Consider the following 13,224-nt stretch of genomic DNA (forward strand, 5'->3'; position numbering starts at 1 on the left):
TAGTAGATCAGCAATATGAGAGTAATTGTCGTAATTGTTATTTATTAGTATTTGATTGTCACTGTCATTTCACCCAGCAGTTCCCCATCTGTCACAAAAAAATCTGAAGCAGTGTGAGCTGTCACCTTACATTCTGCTGGGAGACAGAAGGGCTAGAGACCACCTGTAGTCTGGGGCACAAGGTTTTGGGGCTGCCTCCCCTCAGCTGCCACAAAGCCTCTGTGTCATCGATGCCCCCTCAGCAGGTAAGTCTTTGTGAGGGGCTGGGGCCCAGGCCCCTGGTGCAGCACCTGCCAGTCTGGGTAAAGTCCAGGCTTGGCTGGCCCTACACCCAAAGTCTTTGGCAGCAGCAGCCCACTGGGTTCCCATGTCTGGGCAAAGGAAAGGCTCAAGGGGAATGGGGCAATGCAGGACTTAGAGAGATCCTTTGGGGGGCTGCCCAGTTGACTGCCCCTTTTCTGGAAAAGTCACCATCACTTTTGCTGGCCTAGCTCCCCCATTTTTTGCCAAGAAGCTGCCCTGCTGCCTTCTCCAGGTAGCTCTAATGGAACTGCCAATCACAGTACTGCACCCCCAGATTCAGGGTGGAGCAAATGTCCCAGATCTGGCCAGTTTACTCTATCACCACAAATGACAAGAGACTGGTCCAGGGTGTGGGCTTATGTTCCAAGCAGAGCCAGTGAGAGCCCTTCCCAGAGATTTACCAGGTAAGAGTCTCTTTCCCATGGAGAAGGGATAAAGATGTAGGCGATTTGAGCAGCCAGTGTCCAGTTTTTTGTGGCATGCAGAAGGTTTGTCGGTGGTAGACGATAATGACATTCACAATGCAAAAAGCAGCAGGGAGCAGATAAGGAGGCAGCATTCTGGTGATATCGCTGGAGCGCCTGGATCCAGCTATGCCTGAAACTAGCCCTACCCTGGGATTTGAGGGTACATGAACAATGAATTCTACTTCTGGCTTAAACCAGTGAGAAGTAGATTTCTGTCACAGTTTAGAGTCCTAGCCAAGCAGGATGTGGCTGTTCCCTTGACATAGGTGACATTAATCCTGAGACCAAGCCAGGACAAATGGGATTCTCTACTCAGAATTGAGAGAGACATGCTGAAGTCTCGGACTCATCAGCACCAACAGCAGCGCCTGTGGCGGCCAGTCTCCATTCCTGCCTGGCCGGAGGTGGCTGCCTTAATCCCTCTTTCCTTTCAGCAAGACACCCCCCTGATCCTAAAAGAATGTCCTACACCTCTCCCTTCATTTCTTAGGCTGACACTAGAGTTAATCTCTTGCAAATATAAGAATCTTGCGCTCTGCAGTCAGACTCGCTGGATTCTAATCCTGGCCGGGCCACTGATTCCCTGATCCCCTATCAGTGATATACTTTCTTTGAGTCTCAGTTCTCTCTTCCGTGACCTGGGTAGACTGACAGGCTTGCCGTCATGAGGTCGCTGAGAGGCTGACATGAGAAGAAGCAGGGGAAGCACTTGCCCACAGAACCTGGCACAGAGGAAGGGCTCAGAGATGTGGGCGGCTATTATTTATATAGTGATGATGACAGTGATGGGACGCACCTCACGGGTCCGGAAGATGATCCTGTACTGGTACTGGGGCCCGTGGTCCTTGTGGTCTTCCAGCTTCTCCCGTTTGATGCTCACGGCCACCGGCCCCAACTTTTCGTCCACACCAAAGTAATTGGCGTGCTCTGAGAGAGAAGAACAGATGAGTTCAGAATCAGCTCTCTGCAAGGGAGGGGTGACTTCCCATGGCAGGCCTGCCCAGAGGAGGGCTGGGGCAGCTTCTTGGGCAACCTGTGGGATTCTGCTCACACAAACCTGCCCACGCTCAGTGGACAGACTGTCAGGGTAAGCCCGCCATACTGCTCCAGCTCTGCCCAAGCTCAGAACTTCTCTGTGCCTCAGTTCCCTAATCTGGGAAACAGGGGCCCTAACACTCCTTACAGTTCACACAGCCGATGTGAGGATTAAGCAAAGCTACAAATATATAAAATGCCTGGTGCAGTGCATGGCATAAAAACCAGCCTCACTGTGATTATCCTAGACTTGCAAATGTTCACTGGGTTAGCTGCCAATTAGGCCTCGTGCAGTGCTTAAGATCCTGGGCTAGATAGCCTCCTGCCAGGCTCAAATCTGGGCCCTGGCCCTGGTGGGATGCACGGCCCAGGATAAGCCACTCCACAGCATTCTCATCAGTAAAATGGGATCAGTAAGGATAGGCCCTCCTCTCAGCATGGTTTTGAGTTTTAAATAGATTAATAAACGTGGAGCACTGAGCACAGGTCTGGGTACACAGTAAGCCAAGAGAAGCGCTGGCTATTACTGTCTCCAGGGCATGAGGTTTGTCACAGAAAAGGGGCCACGACTCCAGTCCCTGAGCCCATGTTACTATAGACCTATATATTGGCTTGAAACCATTGTTTGAGGGTTCGATTCCTTCCTTTCTTGTTTTTACTAAATTTACGAAGGCAGGTTCTTCGAATGTGTGATAGGGTGGTGGGCAGCCATGTAGTCACTCGAGGTTGGTGTTTGTTGATTCTACTATGAGAACTTCTTGTTTAGAGGCGAATGCTTCTCAAATTATAAAGACTATGAGCATTACAGCAGTTAGAGAGATGAAAGATCCTATAGAGGATACAGTGTTTCACATTGTGTAAGCATCTGGGTAGTCCGAGTAGCGTCGAGGTATTCCTGGTGCTCAGAAACTTCACCACCACCATTCTTTCTCCCTTGCTGGTGATTATGCCTGTAATGAGTGATGGAGCAAGTCTCCTGTTCTCTTCCCTGAATGACAGCTCTCTCCCCTTTTTCTAAAACATGCTGCTGTTCTACAGTCCTTCCAGGCAGACAGTTCTCCCTGATGTCCAACCTGAGTATCTCCTGCTGGTGGTCTGTCGACTCAAGTCCATGAAGTCAGCACCTACCTGCTGCCAGAAACTCCTTCCCACCCCAGCACCCTGACTCTTTAACATGATGGTTCCTACTCTCATGACATGCTCCTGGTGAATCAAAGGCCCAAATAACGTGTATTAACAGCCGCAATCAGACCAGTGCCTGCAGTGGGTTAAAAACCCTCTCCAGCTGGTCAGAGAATAGAACAAATACCGCACACCACGGGTATCAGCTCATTCCTAAAACAGGTGCAGGGCTTCGGTTTGGTTTTCTGCCAATGCCTCCCCACAGCCTTGCAGTCTTGGCATACAGTAGGCACTCAATAAACCATGACCAATGACTAACTGATTTATAAGCTTCTTGGGCTACACAGAAATCATTTTTTGGAAGAAAATAGCTCTTTAAAAAACCTTCCATGATGCAGACTTACTACCTCAAGATAAGATGAACATTTCCAGGTGCAACCTTCTCTCATCCCTACCACAGCCGTGCCTGGGGGAATTTCTATGTGTGAATTCAAAGTAACGCTTTCCGTTGGTCAGGGATAAGATTAATATATCTAAATGTAAAGTCAGGTTTTCACTGGGTCCTTCAAATCCTCTACAACTTTACTGTTTGGCTACTGATCTTTCAAAGAGAGACCCTATCAACGTCTTCCACTGACTCTGTAACCTTAACAGTGTTGTATTTATAGTCCCCTACAACCGGGTTGCCAGGTGTACAAAGATTCACAGCTATTAAAAAGTTTCTTGGCTAATTAAAAAGCAAAATCAACCTGAAAGGGTCCTTTTCATTCCTTTGACAAATACTTTTACCCATGAAATCTGTTTTGTGTGATACTGATGTTACCTCACCTGCTCTGTTAGTAACTGTCTGAAACTTCTTCATTCCTTTATTTTTAATTTCCATGATGCTGTTACAATCATCTCTGCTCCTCACAATGAGGACACAGCGACCAAGGGGAGAAATGTGTCACGTAGTTAATAAGTATGGAACAGACACTCCAAACTCAGGGCTGTCTGATGCCCCCACCTGGAGCCCCAGACAGTACCCTCCGGGTCCTGTGGGGTGACCTACTTGACATCTGTTACGTTTGATTAGGACACTGCTTTAAAAAAATTTTTTTGACTAGTTGCTGTGGTACTAGCTACCTATCTAGTATTTATTCTTCTCTTTTTCCTCTTAAAGAAAAATCCCCTATTCTTGCAGAAGGAAAAGAGAGTCTGTGTCTACCTAAAACCTTCATTTCTCAGCCTGCCTTACAGATAGGAGTGGTCAACAATAGGTGGTTGGATGGGGCTGATTTAACAAGAGGTCTCTTTTTGCCCTTACCCTTCCCTCTTTTTCCTTGCCTGGAAACATGGATGTGATAGCTGGAGTTCCAGCAACCATTGTGGACCAAGAGATCACCCTGAGGGCTGGAGGCCTCGCTCTAGGCTGGCATTCCACAGATGCTGAGAAGTAACCATACCAGCCCTGGGCTGCTGACCTCCAGATGTCTTTATATCAGAGAAAAACCTCTGTTTAACCTGTTCTGGCAGTTATAAGCAATTCTGAATCAATACAGCTGCCAGCATTTCAAAATTAGGAGACTCTACATAACAAAAATCTTAACTTCAAGAGAATCTTGAAAAATGGGAAAAGGCTGGCAACACTGGGTTTGTCTGCATTTCCTGCATGACAGCAGTGAGCTGGAGCTGAGCAGGAGCTGCCCTTTGCTCAGTCCCTGCCTGGTGTGCATCACTTCTGTTGTTTCCTGCCTGGCCCCTGCAGCTGCCTGGGTTTGTGATTTCTGTGCGAGGAGGCTATGAGGCCTCCTGGGATTGCCTCACCAGCACCTGTATGAAGCCTGTCTCCCTGGTGGTAGCAGCTTCCCAGCATCAACAGTTCCACCATCAAAGGGCATCCAGAGCCTGCCTGCTTCTTCCTCACTCCTGGGCTCCTGTCCTAGACTTGTCCATCATCATCTCCCCGCTGACTACTGCAGCAGCCTCCCGGCCACTGGCCTCCTGCTCCCCTTTCCCCCCCAGTCTGTTCCCCGGAAGGAGGCCATGAACACCCAGAGCAGATCAGGGTCCTCTCCTGCCCAGACCCTCCCGTGGCTCCATCTCACTCGGAGTACAAGTGAGAGTCCTCGCCTTGGCCCACAAAGTCTCACACGACCTGCCGGTCACCTCTCTGCTTCGGCTCCCTCCACTCTCTCTCAGTCACTCTGTCCCACCAACACAGGCCTCCTTCCTATTCCTTCAGAGTATCTTTCTAGTTGTACTGCTTGTCTTACCCCACTTTAGTGCTAGGAAGCTTTTTGTTTTAATCTGGTCATTACTTATGCCCAGCCTCTATTAAGTCCTGGCATGTGGGTGAACAGAGCACACAGCTAGCTGCTAAATAAATGCCTATCTATCGTCTCCTGCAGCTCAGGGCTCTGGAGTGCCGGCCATCGTCAGACAGGCTGACTGCTGGATGAGGCTGGGCTCCCTGCATTCTCGTGGCCCCTCCCCGAGGCACTCTCTGGCCGCACCTCATGCCAGGGCAAGGCCAGGCCAGGCCCGCAGGGAATGAATGAGCAGTGGGAGTCTCAGGCCGAGCTGCGACCCACCCGCCTGCCTGCCACATCACCTTTGCCCACGAAGTAGTCCTGGTAGTAGCGTGCGCCCAGGTCCACGTGCTCGATGCTGTACTGCCGAGGGCGACTCTGTGTTCTCTGCTGCTCTTTGGGCACCTCCAGCACGGAGATGCTGGCGTTGGTGCGGTAGGCGCTCCGGGCGGGCTCCGGCAGGTGGCCCTCGCCGCCACTGCCGCCACCCGGGGCGCCCCCGGAGGCCCGGGAGAAGCCCACGTTGCGCTCGCACTCGCCTCCAATCTCGTTGCGGAAGTGGGGGCAGCTGAGCAGCAGGTCGTTGCTGTTGTCATCGCCGAGGTCCTGCTCCAGGTTCTCCTTGCAGTTCAAGTCCTCCGTGCTGGTGAAGGCGGGGTCCGGGCCCCCGAGGCCGTGGGTCCGTGGCGCCGGGAGGGACGCCGTGGCGGAGGCGGCCGAGGCGCCCGTGGTGGTGTTCCGCCGCTGGGCCGTGGACGCCCTGTTGGCGGCCGCCTCATTGAGGTCGAACAGCATGCTCTGCACGTCAAAGTGGGCGAAGCTCTTCTGGCAGACCCACGGCCGGCCGGCCTCCGCGGCGCCCCGCCCCTCCTCTGCCTCCCCCGGGGCCCGACCCGCGTCGCCCTCCGCTTTACTGCTCCTCAGCTTCCGGAAGATGGACGAATCCACGGAGTCCCCGCTGCCCGGGCCTCGCACGGGTTTCTTCCGGGCCTTCTCCTTCTCCTTCAGGGGCTGCAGCGAGAGAAGGTTGTCCTTCGTGGGCTGCCCGCTGCGGGGGTCCCCCATGGCTCCGCTGCAGCCGCCTGGGAGGTGAGGGCCGGGGCCGGCCTGGAGGAGCTCAGTGAGGTTCTGGGAGCCCCGGGCCTCGGGCTGCCCACTGCGGAACTCGTTGAGAATGTCAAAGAAGCTCTGCTCAGACACGCCCTGCACATCGATGGAGGACGTGCTCCCATACTCCCGGAAGAGGGGCAGTGCCCCCATGTGCCGGGTGCCCCGGGGCTCCCCCATGTCCTCGGCGTCACACTCGCTGAGGGTGATCTCGCTGCTGCTGCGGTTCCGCAGGGGGAGGAAGGCCCTCCCGGGGGACCGGGGCCACCCATCCTGGAATTCCACATCTTTGGACCTTCTCCTGGAGAGTCGGTGGAAAGCTTTGGACCCTGAGGAAGCTGGGATGCTGGCAGGGGGCTGTCCGTTCTGTATGCTCCTCATGGAATGGGCCACCCTTGGGGCCTTTGTGCCATCTGTGTCCTGTGAGGGGCTTGGGTTGTTCTGCTCCCTCAGAGCCTCCCGCTTGGGTGGCCAGTCGGCCACTCTTGCACGCACGCCCATCTTGGGCACTGCAGGGGTGGTGGGACTGGGGCGGGTGGTGGCGCTGGCCGGGCTCTCACCAACAGGCTGTGGCATGCCTCCGTTCTGGACCCAGAATCCCATGGGAGCGTAGTCCCCTGTGTGAGGCCCGGGGAGGACCTCAGCCCCCCTGGCCCCACAGCTGGTGGCCAGGTCCACACCATCATTGGGAATGGGCCTATAGGTGGTCATAGTCCCCGTGCTACTGGCCCCTCTGTAAGCTGTGGAGTAACTCTATGGGGTCCCCTGGCCCTCAGCCATTGTTCAGGGCCACCAGTCCCAGTTGGAAGGATGCTGGCCCCGGAAACCTGATGGGAAGGTTGTGAGCCTGTGGAATCCAGTTCTCCACCATTGCTGTGGACAGCTGAACCAGGACAACCTCAGGAGGCAGGTGCTGTCCTGGGGACTCCAGCCCGAGTGGCTTGGCAGGGCACAGAACGCAGCAGGTGGGGATGACGGTTGGTGGGCCGCAGGGGTGTCTCCCCTGCCATGCTGAAAAGGGGGAAAAAGCAAAGGTGAGAAGTGATGCTACTGTTCCCAGAGAATGACTTTTTTTTTGACAGTTTTACTCATTTAAAAAACCTTTTTATCATGGACATTTTCAAACATACAGCAGAGAGAAGCATGATGAGCCACCCACTAGCCTCAACAACCATGAACTATTTGCCATCCCTGTCTCATCTATCCACATACATGCTTGGTTTTTTTTAGACAGCATATCCCAGACATCAGGTCATTTTACCTGTACTTTAGCTACTCTGTCTAGCAGATACAGCCTTTAAAAAAAAACAACCATGCTACTTTTATCATACTCATCTAGATTGACAAGCATTCTTTAATCACATAACACCCTAGCTGCACTACATTTCCCCCATTCTCTCAGGTGTCTTTTAGAGTTGGTTCGTTCAAATCAGGATCCAAACAAGATCCATACTCTGCTTTGGCAGATACACTTGTGAAGTCTCTTCTGTTCTATAATGTTGCCCCCACCCCATCCCCTCCACCTTTACCTTCATATTATTTACTTGTGGAAGGAATGGAGTCACTTGTACTGTGGAGTTTCCCATTTTCAGGATCTGGTTGCCTTTTCCCTTGTGGTGTCATTACACATGTCCTGCTGTGAGTCCTGTCTACTGGTGGCTACATGTAGAGGCTGGACCGCTGTCTAGCTGTTCTGCAGTCTGCCCAGCCAGCCACCCCACCAGAAAGGAAGTGAAGACGACGGGTGAGTCACCATGAGCACTGGTCGGTGTGGGGGAAGGAATGTCTCTAGAAATCTGTGTGATTAATAGATACTATGTGCTGGTAAATCAGTCCCTGTCACTTCTGTGCTGAGATCTCCCCAGTGGCTCCTTACTGCTTAAGAATAAAATCCAAATTCCTTCTGCTGGCCCATAAGCCCCACAGGATCCAGCCCTGCCAGTCCCCCTGATGCTCCTGCCCCTGCCCACTAAGATCCCTTCACACTGGGGGTCTCTCCTGTTCTTCTGACATGCCAAGCCTCACCCAGGATATCTGGGTGTCCCTCCTTGGTTCTTCACCAGGCTGCCTTCCTAGCTTGATATCAACTCTTCAAACCACCTTCTCAAACCACCGTATGTAGTCAGAGAAGCCCCACCTCCTCAAAGCCCTTCTGTCACCCACTCTGCTTTCTTCTTTTTCCTTAGCAGTTATCACCAATTGAAGTTATTTTGTTCACCATTTACTATCACCTCATCACTATATTAGCAGTTCCGGAATGGCCAAGGCATCTGTGTTGTTCACTGGTGTATCCATAGCTCCTAGAATAGCGTCCAGGACACTCATTCACTATTGATTATATGAATGAGTCTCTACCTAACCTGATGTGCAAGTACAACCTGCAGACCTCTGGAGGGGGGAGTTCATGCTTCTGCCCAGCAACGTAAAGCACTCTGCAGCAGCATCTCCCTTTGTCTCTACCTTGAACTTCTGGAAGATGAAACTCTCTGCTGGGGAGCAGGCAAAGTGGGTTATGATCCACATGAACTGCTGGTTGCCCCACAGCTGTGCCCCTTCGTCCTGCCAACAGAACTGAATCCGTTCAGGACAGCGGAGTGTTGGGTTAGGCGGGGCACCTGATCCGAGGTGACCAATAACTTTTCTTTCCCTTGGAACCTGGAGCTGGCTGTGGCTGTTCTGGTCAAAGACCGTCGGTGCTTTCTGAATGAGGGAGCGTAAGGCCACCTGTGTGAGTGTGTGTACATGTGCACGTGTAGAGAGCATTTCCTAACTAACTCATGCTCAAAAGTATGGAGTGAGCTGGCAGAGAGACTGAGGGGGCAGAATGAAGCGGATTCACAGGGCAGGCAGTGAGGTGAGCCTGTGTCATCTGAGAAACTGAGAACCCGAAGGTGAGGGGTGAGGCTGGGAGGGCAGCGAGAGTGTGCCTCTCTCTGGTGCCCACAGGAGCATTCCTGCAGATGCCAGGGAGGCACACGGGGGGAGGATGGTGGAAAGCCCCGTGGTCAGGCTGGGTGAGGAGGCAGGAGCCAGGCCAGGTAAAGCTGCAGGGAGCTGGATGGCAGATGCGTCTTGTGAAGAGGCAGATGGGCCTCAGCTCCGGCGATGGAGCCTTATGGGAATGTGGATGACAGACTGTTGGGCATTTCATGAGAAACCAGAAATCTAGAATTGTACACAACTTCTCCTAACTTGAAGAACAAAAATAACAGCACTGGCAACAGCCAGGCACCACACAGAGAAAATCTCCGTAGGGTTTTCAAGAAACTACTAGTGGCAGTGACTGCCTCTGGGAAGGGGAACTGGGCATCTTCTCCCTAAGCCCCAGCCCTGCTCCCAGGCCCCCTCCCGAGTTATCTCTCTCCTTAGTCCCTCCATGAGAATGTGAGATGCTGCTATATAGCCAGGATCTGAATGTGTCTTAAAAGTAGGTAGAGGAGGGAGCCCTACTTTTGGCTGTATAACACTGGCTGCCTCCTGGATTACTTGCCTGTACTTCTAGTCAGTAAATAAGTACTTAAGAACATTACCAACAGGTAGATGAATGGATAAAGAAGATGTGGTACATATACACAATGGAATATTACTCAGCCATAAGAACAAAACAGATCCTACCATTTGCAACAACATGGATGGAGCTAGAGGGTATTATGCTCAGTGAAATAAGCCAGGCGGAGAAAGACAAGTACCAAATGATTTCACTCATATGTGGAGTATAAGAACAAAGGAAAACTGAAGGAACAAAACAGCAGCAGAATCACAGAACCCAAGAATGGACTAACAGTTACCAAAGGGAAAGGGACTGGGGTGGATGGGTGTGAAGGGAGGGATAAGGGCGGGGAAAAAGAAAGAGGGGGCATTACGATTAGCATGTATAGTGTGTGTGGGGCACGGGGAGGGCTGTGCAACACAGAGAAGACAAGTAGTGATTTTACAGCATCTTACTATGCAGATGGACAGTGACTGTGAAGGGGTATGTGGGGGGGACTTGGTGAAGGGGGGAGCCTAGTAAACATAATGTTCTTCATGTAATTGTAGATTAATGATACCAAAAAAAAAGAGAACATTACCAACAGAACTACATGAGGGCCAGCAGCACACCAGTGTACAAGGGAACACTGGTTTGTGGCCTCTGGGGACTGGTCAGTGTGACAGCTTTGCTGGAGGTGAGGGTCTGAGGCCAGCCTACACTCCTCTGGGCCCTGGATTCTCGAGCCAAGCTGCGATGTCAGGCTGGCCAATGGCACTGCCTGTCCTTGGCAGCCCAGTCCCACCTTTGGATCAGCCTGCTGGAGTGGACGATTAGCCCTGCAAGCCCACATTTGGGCTGGCTGGGAAAACCAGTGGCCCAGATGTGACCCTGACTTGCTATGGAAGCCCCTCTCAACAGATGGGCTTTGCTGATGGTATTTTGTTTCCAGCTCAGTCAGAAACCTCCTATCTATTTTGTCCCCTTCTGTGAAAACACACACATGTTCTCAAGGCCCCAACTCTGCACAAACCTCTCCCCTAGCAGGTGCAGCCATTGAGCTCTGGGGTCCTAAACCCTGCGATCTTCCTGCTGGGGGAGTCCCCATGAGGAGAGCTAGACTGCCTCATTTCTGGGGTACCACAGATTGTGTCCTGGAACTATGACTCGATTTCAATCTGTAAACAGGAACACCACCACCTACCTCAAGGCCATTGCCATTACTACCGTTCCTTCCTTCTCTGTCTATGGCAGGAGTTCTTCCCCTTCCCCCTGGTTACAGAAGCACAGCTCGGGGTGGGCACAGGACCCCCATTCAGCTGGCAGTGTTCTCTGCTGCATCTGCACAAGGCTCCTAGGAGCATGGAAGGCTGGAGAATGTCCTGCAGCAGTGGGGGATGGTGGGCCTGGCTTTTCCTGTGGCGTGACTTTTGATGGGGACCTTCAGTCCTTCTGTCCAGTATTCCCTGGTTCCTGCCTGTTTTCTACAACTGCTCCTCTGACCTCCTGATTCCGTAAGCCCCTGATAAATTCTGCTTCTGCCCAAGCTTGTCAAGCATGGCTTCTGCTGCCAGCATCAGAGACCCTTTAATACACAGTGCTGTGTGCAAGGAAGGCAGCTGGGGACAGTGAATGGGAAAAAAAACGGAAGCAATGCGAGAGCCAGGTGGGATGCATTTGGCTGCAAGTAACAGGATACCATCCAATAGTGGCTCAGGCAATGAGGACATTTTATCCTCTCCTATAACAAGGAGGCCAGATAGGGTGGCTCCACACTTAGTACAGTGGACTCATGTCAGGTACCTTCAGTGTGCTGCTGGCCTGCATCTTTAGCTTGTGGCCTCCTGGTTGCAAGCTGACAGCCAACAGCCATGCTTCTCACTGACCCACAGGCCAGGGGAAAAGAAAGGGATGACATAAGAGTGTTCTTACTCACCTGACCCTAACCAGGAAGGAGAATCTTTGCTGGAACATTCATTCCCCCTACATCAAACAGAATTTGTTTTATATCTCGGTGGCCAGAATGTGGTCACATGTGGCCACTTCAGGTGCAAGGAAGGCTGGGAAAGCCAGAATTTAGGATCATCCTGATTGCCCTTGGGCCAGTCAGAACTTACCCCTGGGGCTGGTCACACACTGGCTCCTGAAAACATCAGGGTCTGTGAGAAGAACAGGCACCCAAAGGTGTGTATCTGTGTAAATGTGCCTGGAGTGTCACTTGTAAAGAAGCAACTCTGAGCTGAGAGGGTGCTCCCTTAACAGGCCCAAAGCCCAGAAGCTGGGAACCATAGCCTCAGTGCCTTGGCTTTGAAGGGCCTCGCTCTTTCGTGAAGGGGCCACAATGTCTGCCAGAACCTTGCAGGGCACAGGGGAAGGGAGAAACACAAGCCTTCCAGTGGCAGACAATTACAGTTTCCTTCTCTTGCCTCCATGCCTCCTTTTTCCAACAACAGCCAAGATTTTTTGTTGAGAACCTGTCTTCTCTGACTCCCAACCAGTAGGCTAGAGGAGGAGCTCCTTCTGAAGCTCAGGAACAAACCATGTGACCCCATCAGAACCAGTGAGACCCAGTGAGGTTTTTGCCAGGAGTGCTGGAGCTGAAGACTGTGCTTTTCTCTCTTACCCTAAGTCTGAGAGGATGTGAGGGATGGAATCACTGCAGCCATCTTGTGACTATGAGGGGAGAACAGCCTGTGAAAAGGACTGAGAGTTAAACAGAAGATCTGGGGGCTGTAGTCATTGTTTGAGTCTCTGCATCAAGCTGGACCTGAAGCCTGCACTACTCCACTTCCTACCACTGAATATTCTAGTTATATATCAAAACAGCATCTGTAATAGCAGCTACCATGAATATGATCCTTCTATGGTTCAGGTCCTTTTCTAAGCACTTATCATTTGCTATCTCTCTTAACCCTCACAACAACTCCATGAGGTAGATGCCGTTATTATCTCCACTTTACACCTGAGATGAAGTAACATACCCACAGTCACATGGCTATGAGGTGGCAGAACAGGGACTGACTCAGCTACTTCATTCCTGAAGTCAGGCAGTCCTGAGTTCAAGCACCAGCCCTCCTGGTGACACTGGGCCAAGTCCTGGACTCTCTGATTCTCCTTTTCTTCATTGGTGACACACAATAAAATATCTCCAGATCCAACTGTTCTTCTGAGTCCCAAACTCCACCTGACTGACATCACCACATTTGTATCTCAGATGCATTGTGAACTAAACGTTCCCAGCCTGAACTGTTGTTCTCTCCCCATCCAAAAACTCATTCCTTCTAAGAGTAGCCAGGATTGGCTATGTTATGCTACAGTAACAAAGGACCCCAAGTGCTAGGAGCCACATAACAAAGGTTTGTTTCTTGTTCATACTGAATGTCCATAATTGGTGGGCCAAGGAACCTGCTCACACCAGCTTCTCTCCCAG

The 13,224-nt window shown here is 51.8% G+C and overlaps 1 protein-coding gene across 5 annotated transcripts in view; it reads right to left on the reverse strand.

Annotated features, from left to right (window-relative positions):
• Window positions 1-13,224, reverse strand: part of SIPA1L3 (signal induced proliferation associated 1 like 3) — a 218,287-nt gene that overhangs the window by 87,813 nt on the left and 117,250 nt on the right. For all 5 annotated transcript variants that reach the window (XM_036876806.2, XM_036876817.2, XM_057493126.1 and 2 more), the window contains exons 2-3: window positions 5,521-7,336; window positions 1,567-1,697 (exon numbers count right to left, since the gene is read on the reverse strand). In XM_036876806.2, coding sequence (XP_036732701.2) covers window positions 1,567-1,697; window positions 5,521-7,036 — 1,647 coding nt within the window. In that variant the 5' untranslated portion in view covers window positions 7,037-7,336. The remainder of the gene's footprint in view (window positions 1-1,566; window positions 1,698-5,520; window positions 7,337-13,224) is intronic.

Source organism: Manis pentadactyla, chromosome 15, assembly GCF_030020395.1.
Source record: "Manis pentadactyla isolate mManPen7 chromosome 15, mManPen7.hap1, whole genome shotgun sequence".
Lineage (NCBI taxonomy): Eukaryota > Metazoa > Chordata > Mammalia > Pholidota > Manidae > Manis > Manis pentadactyla.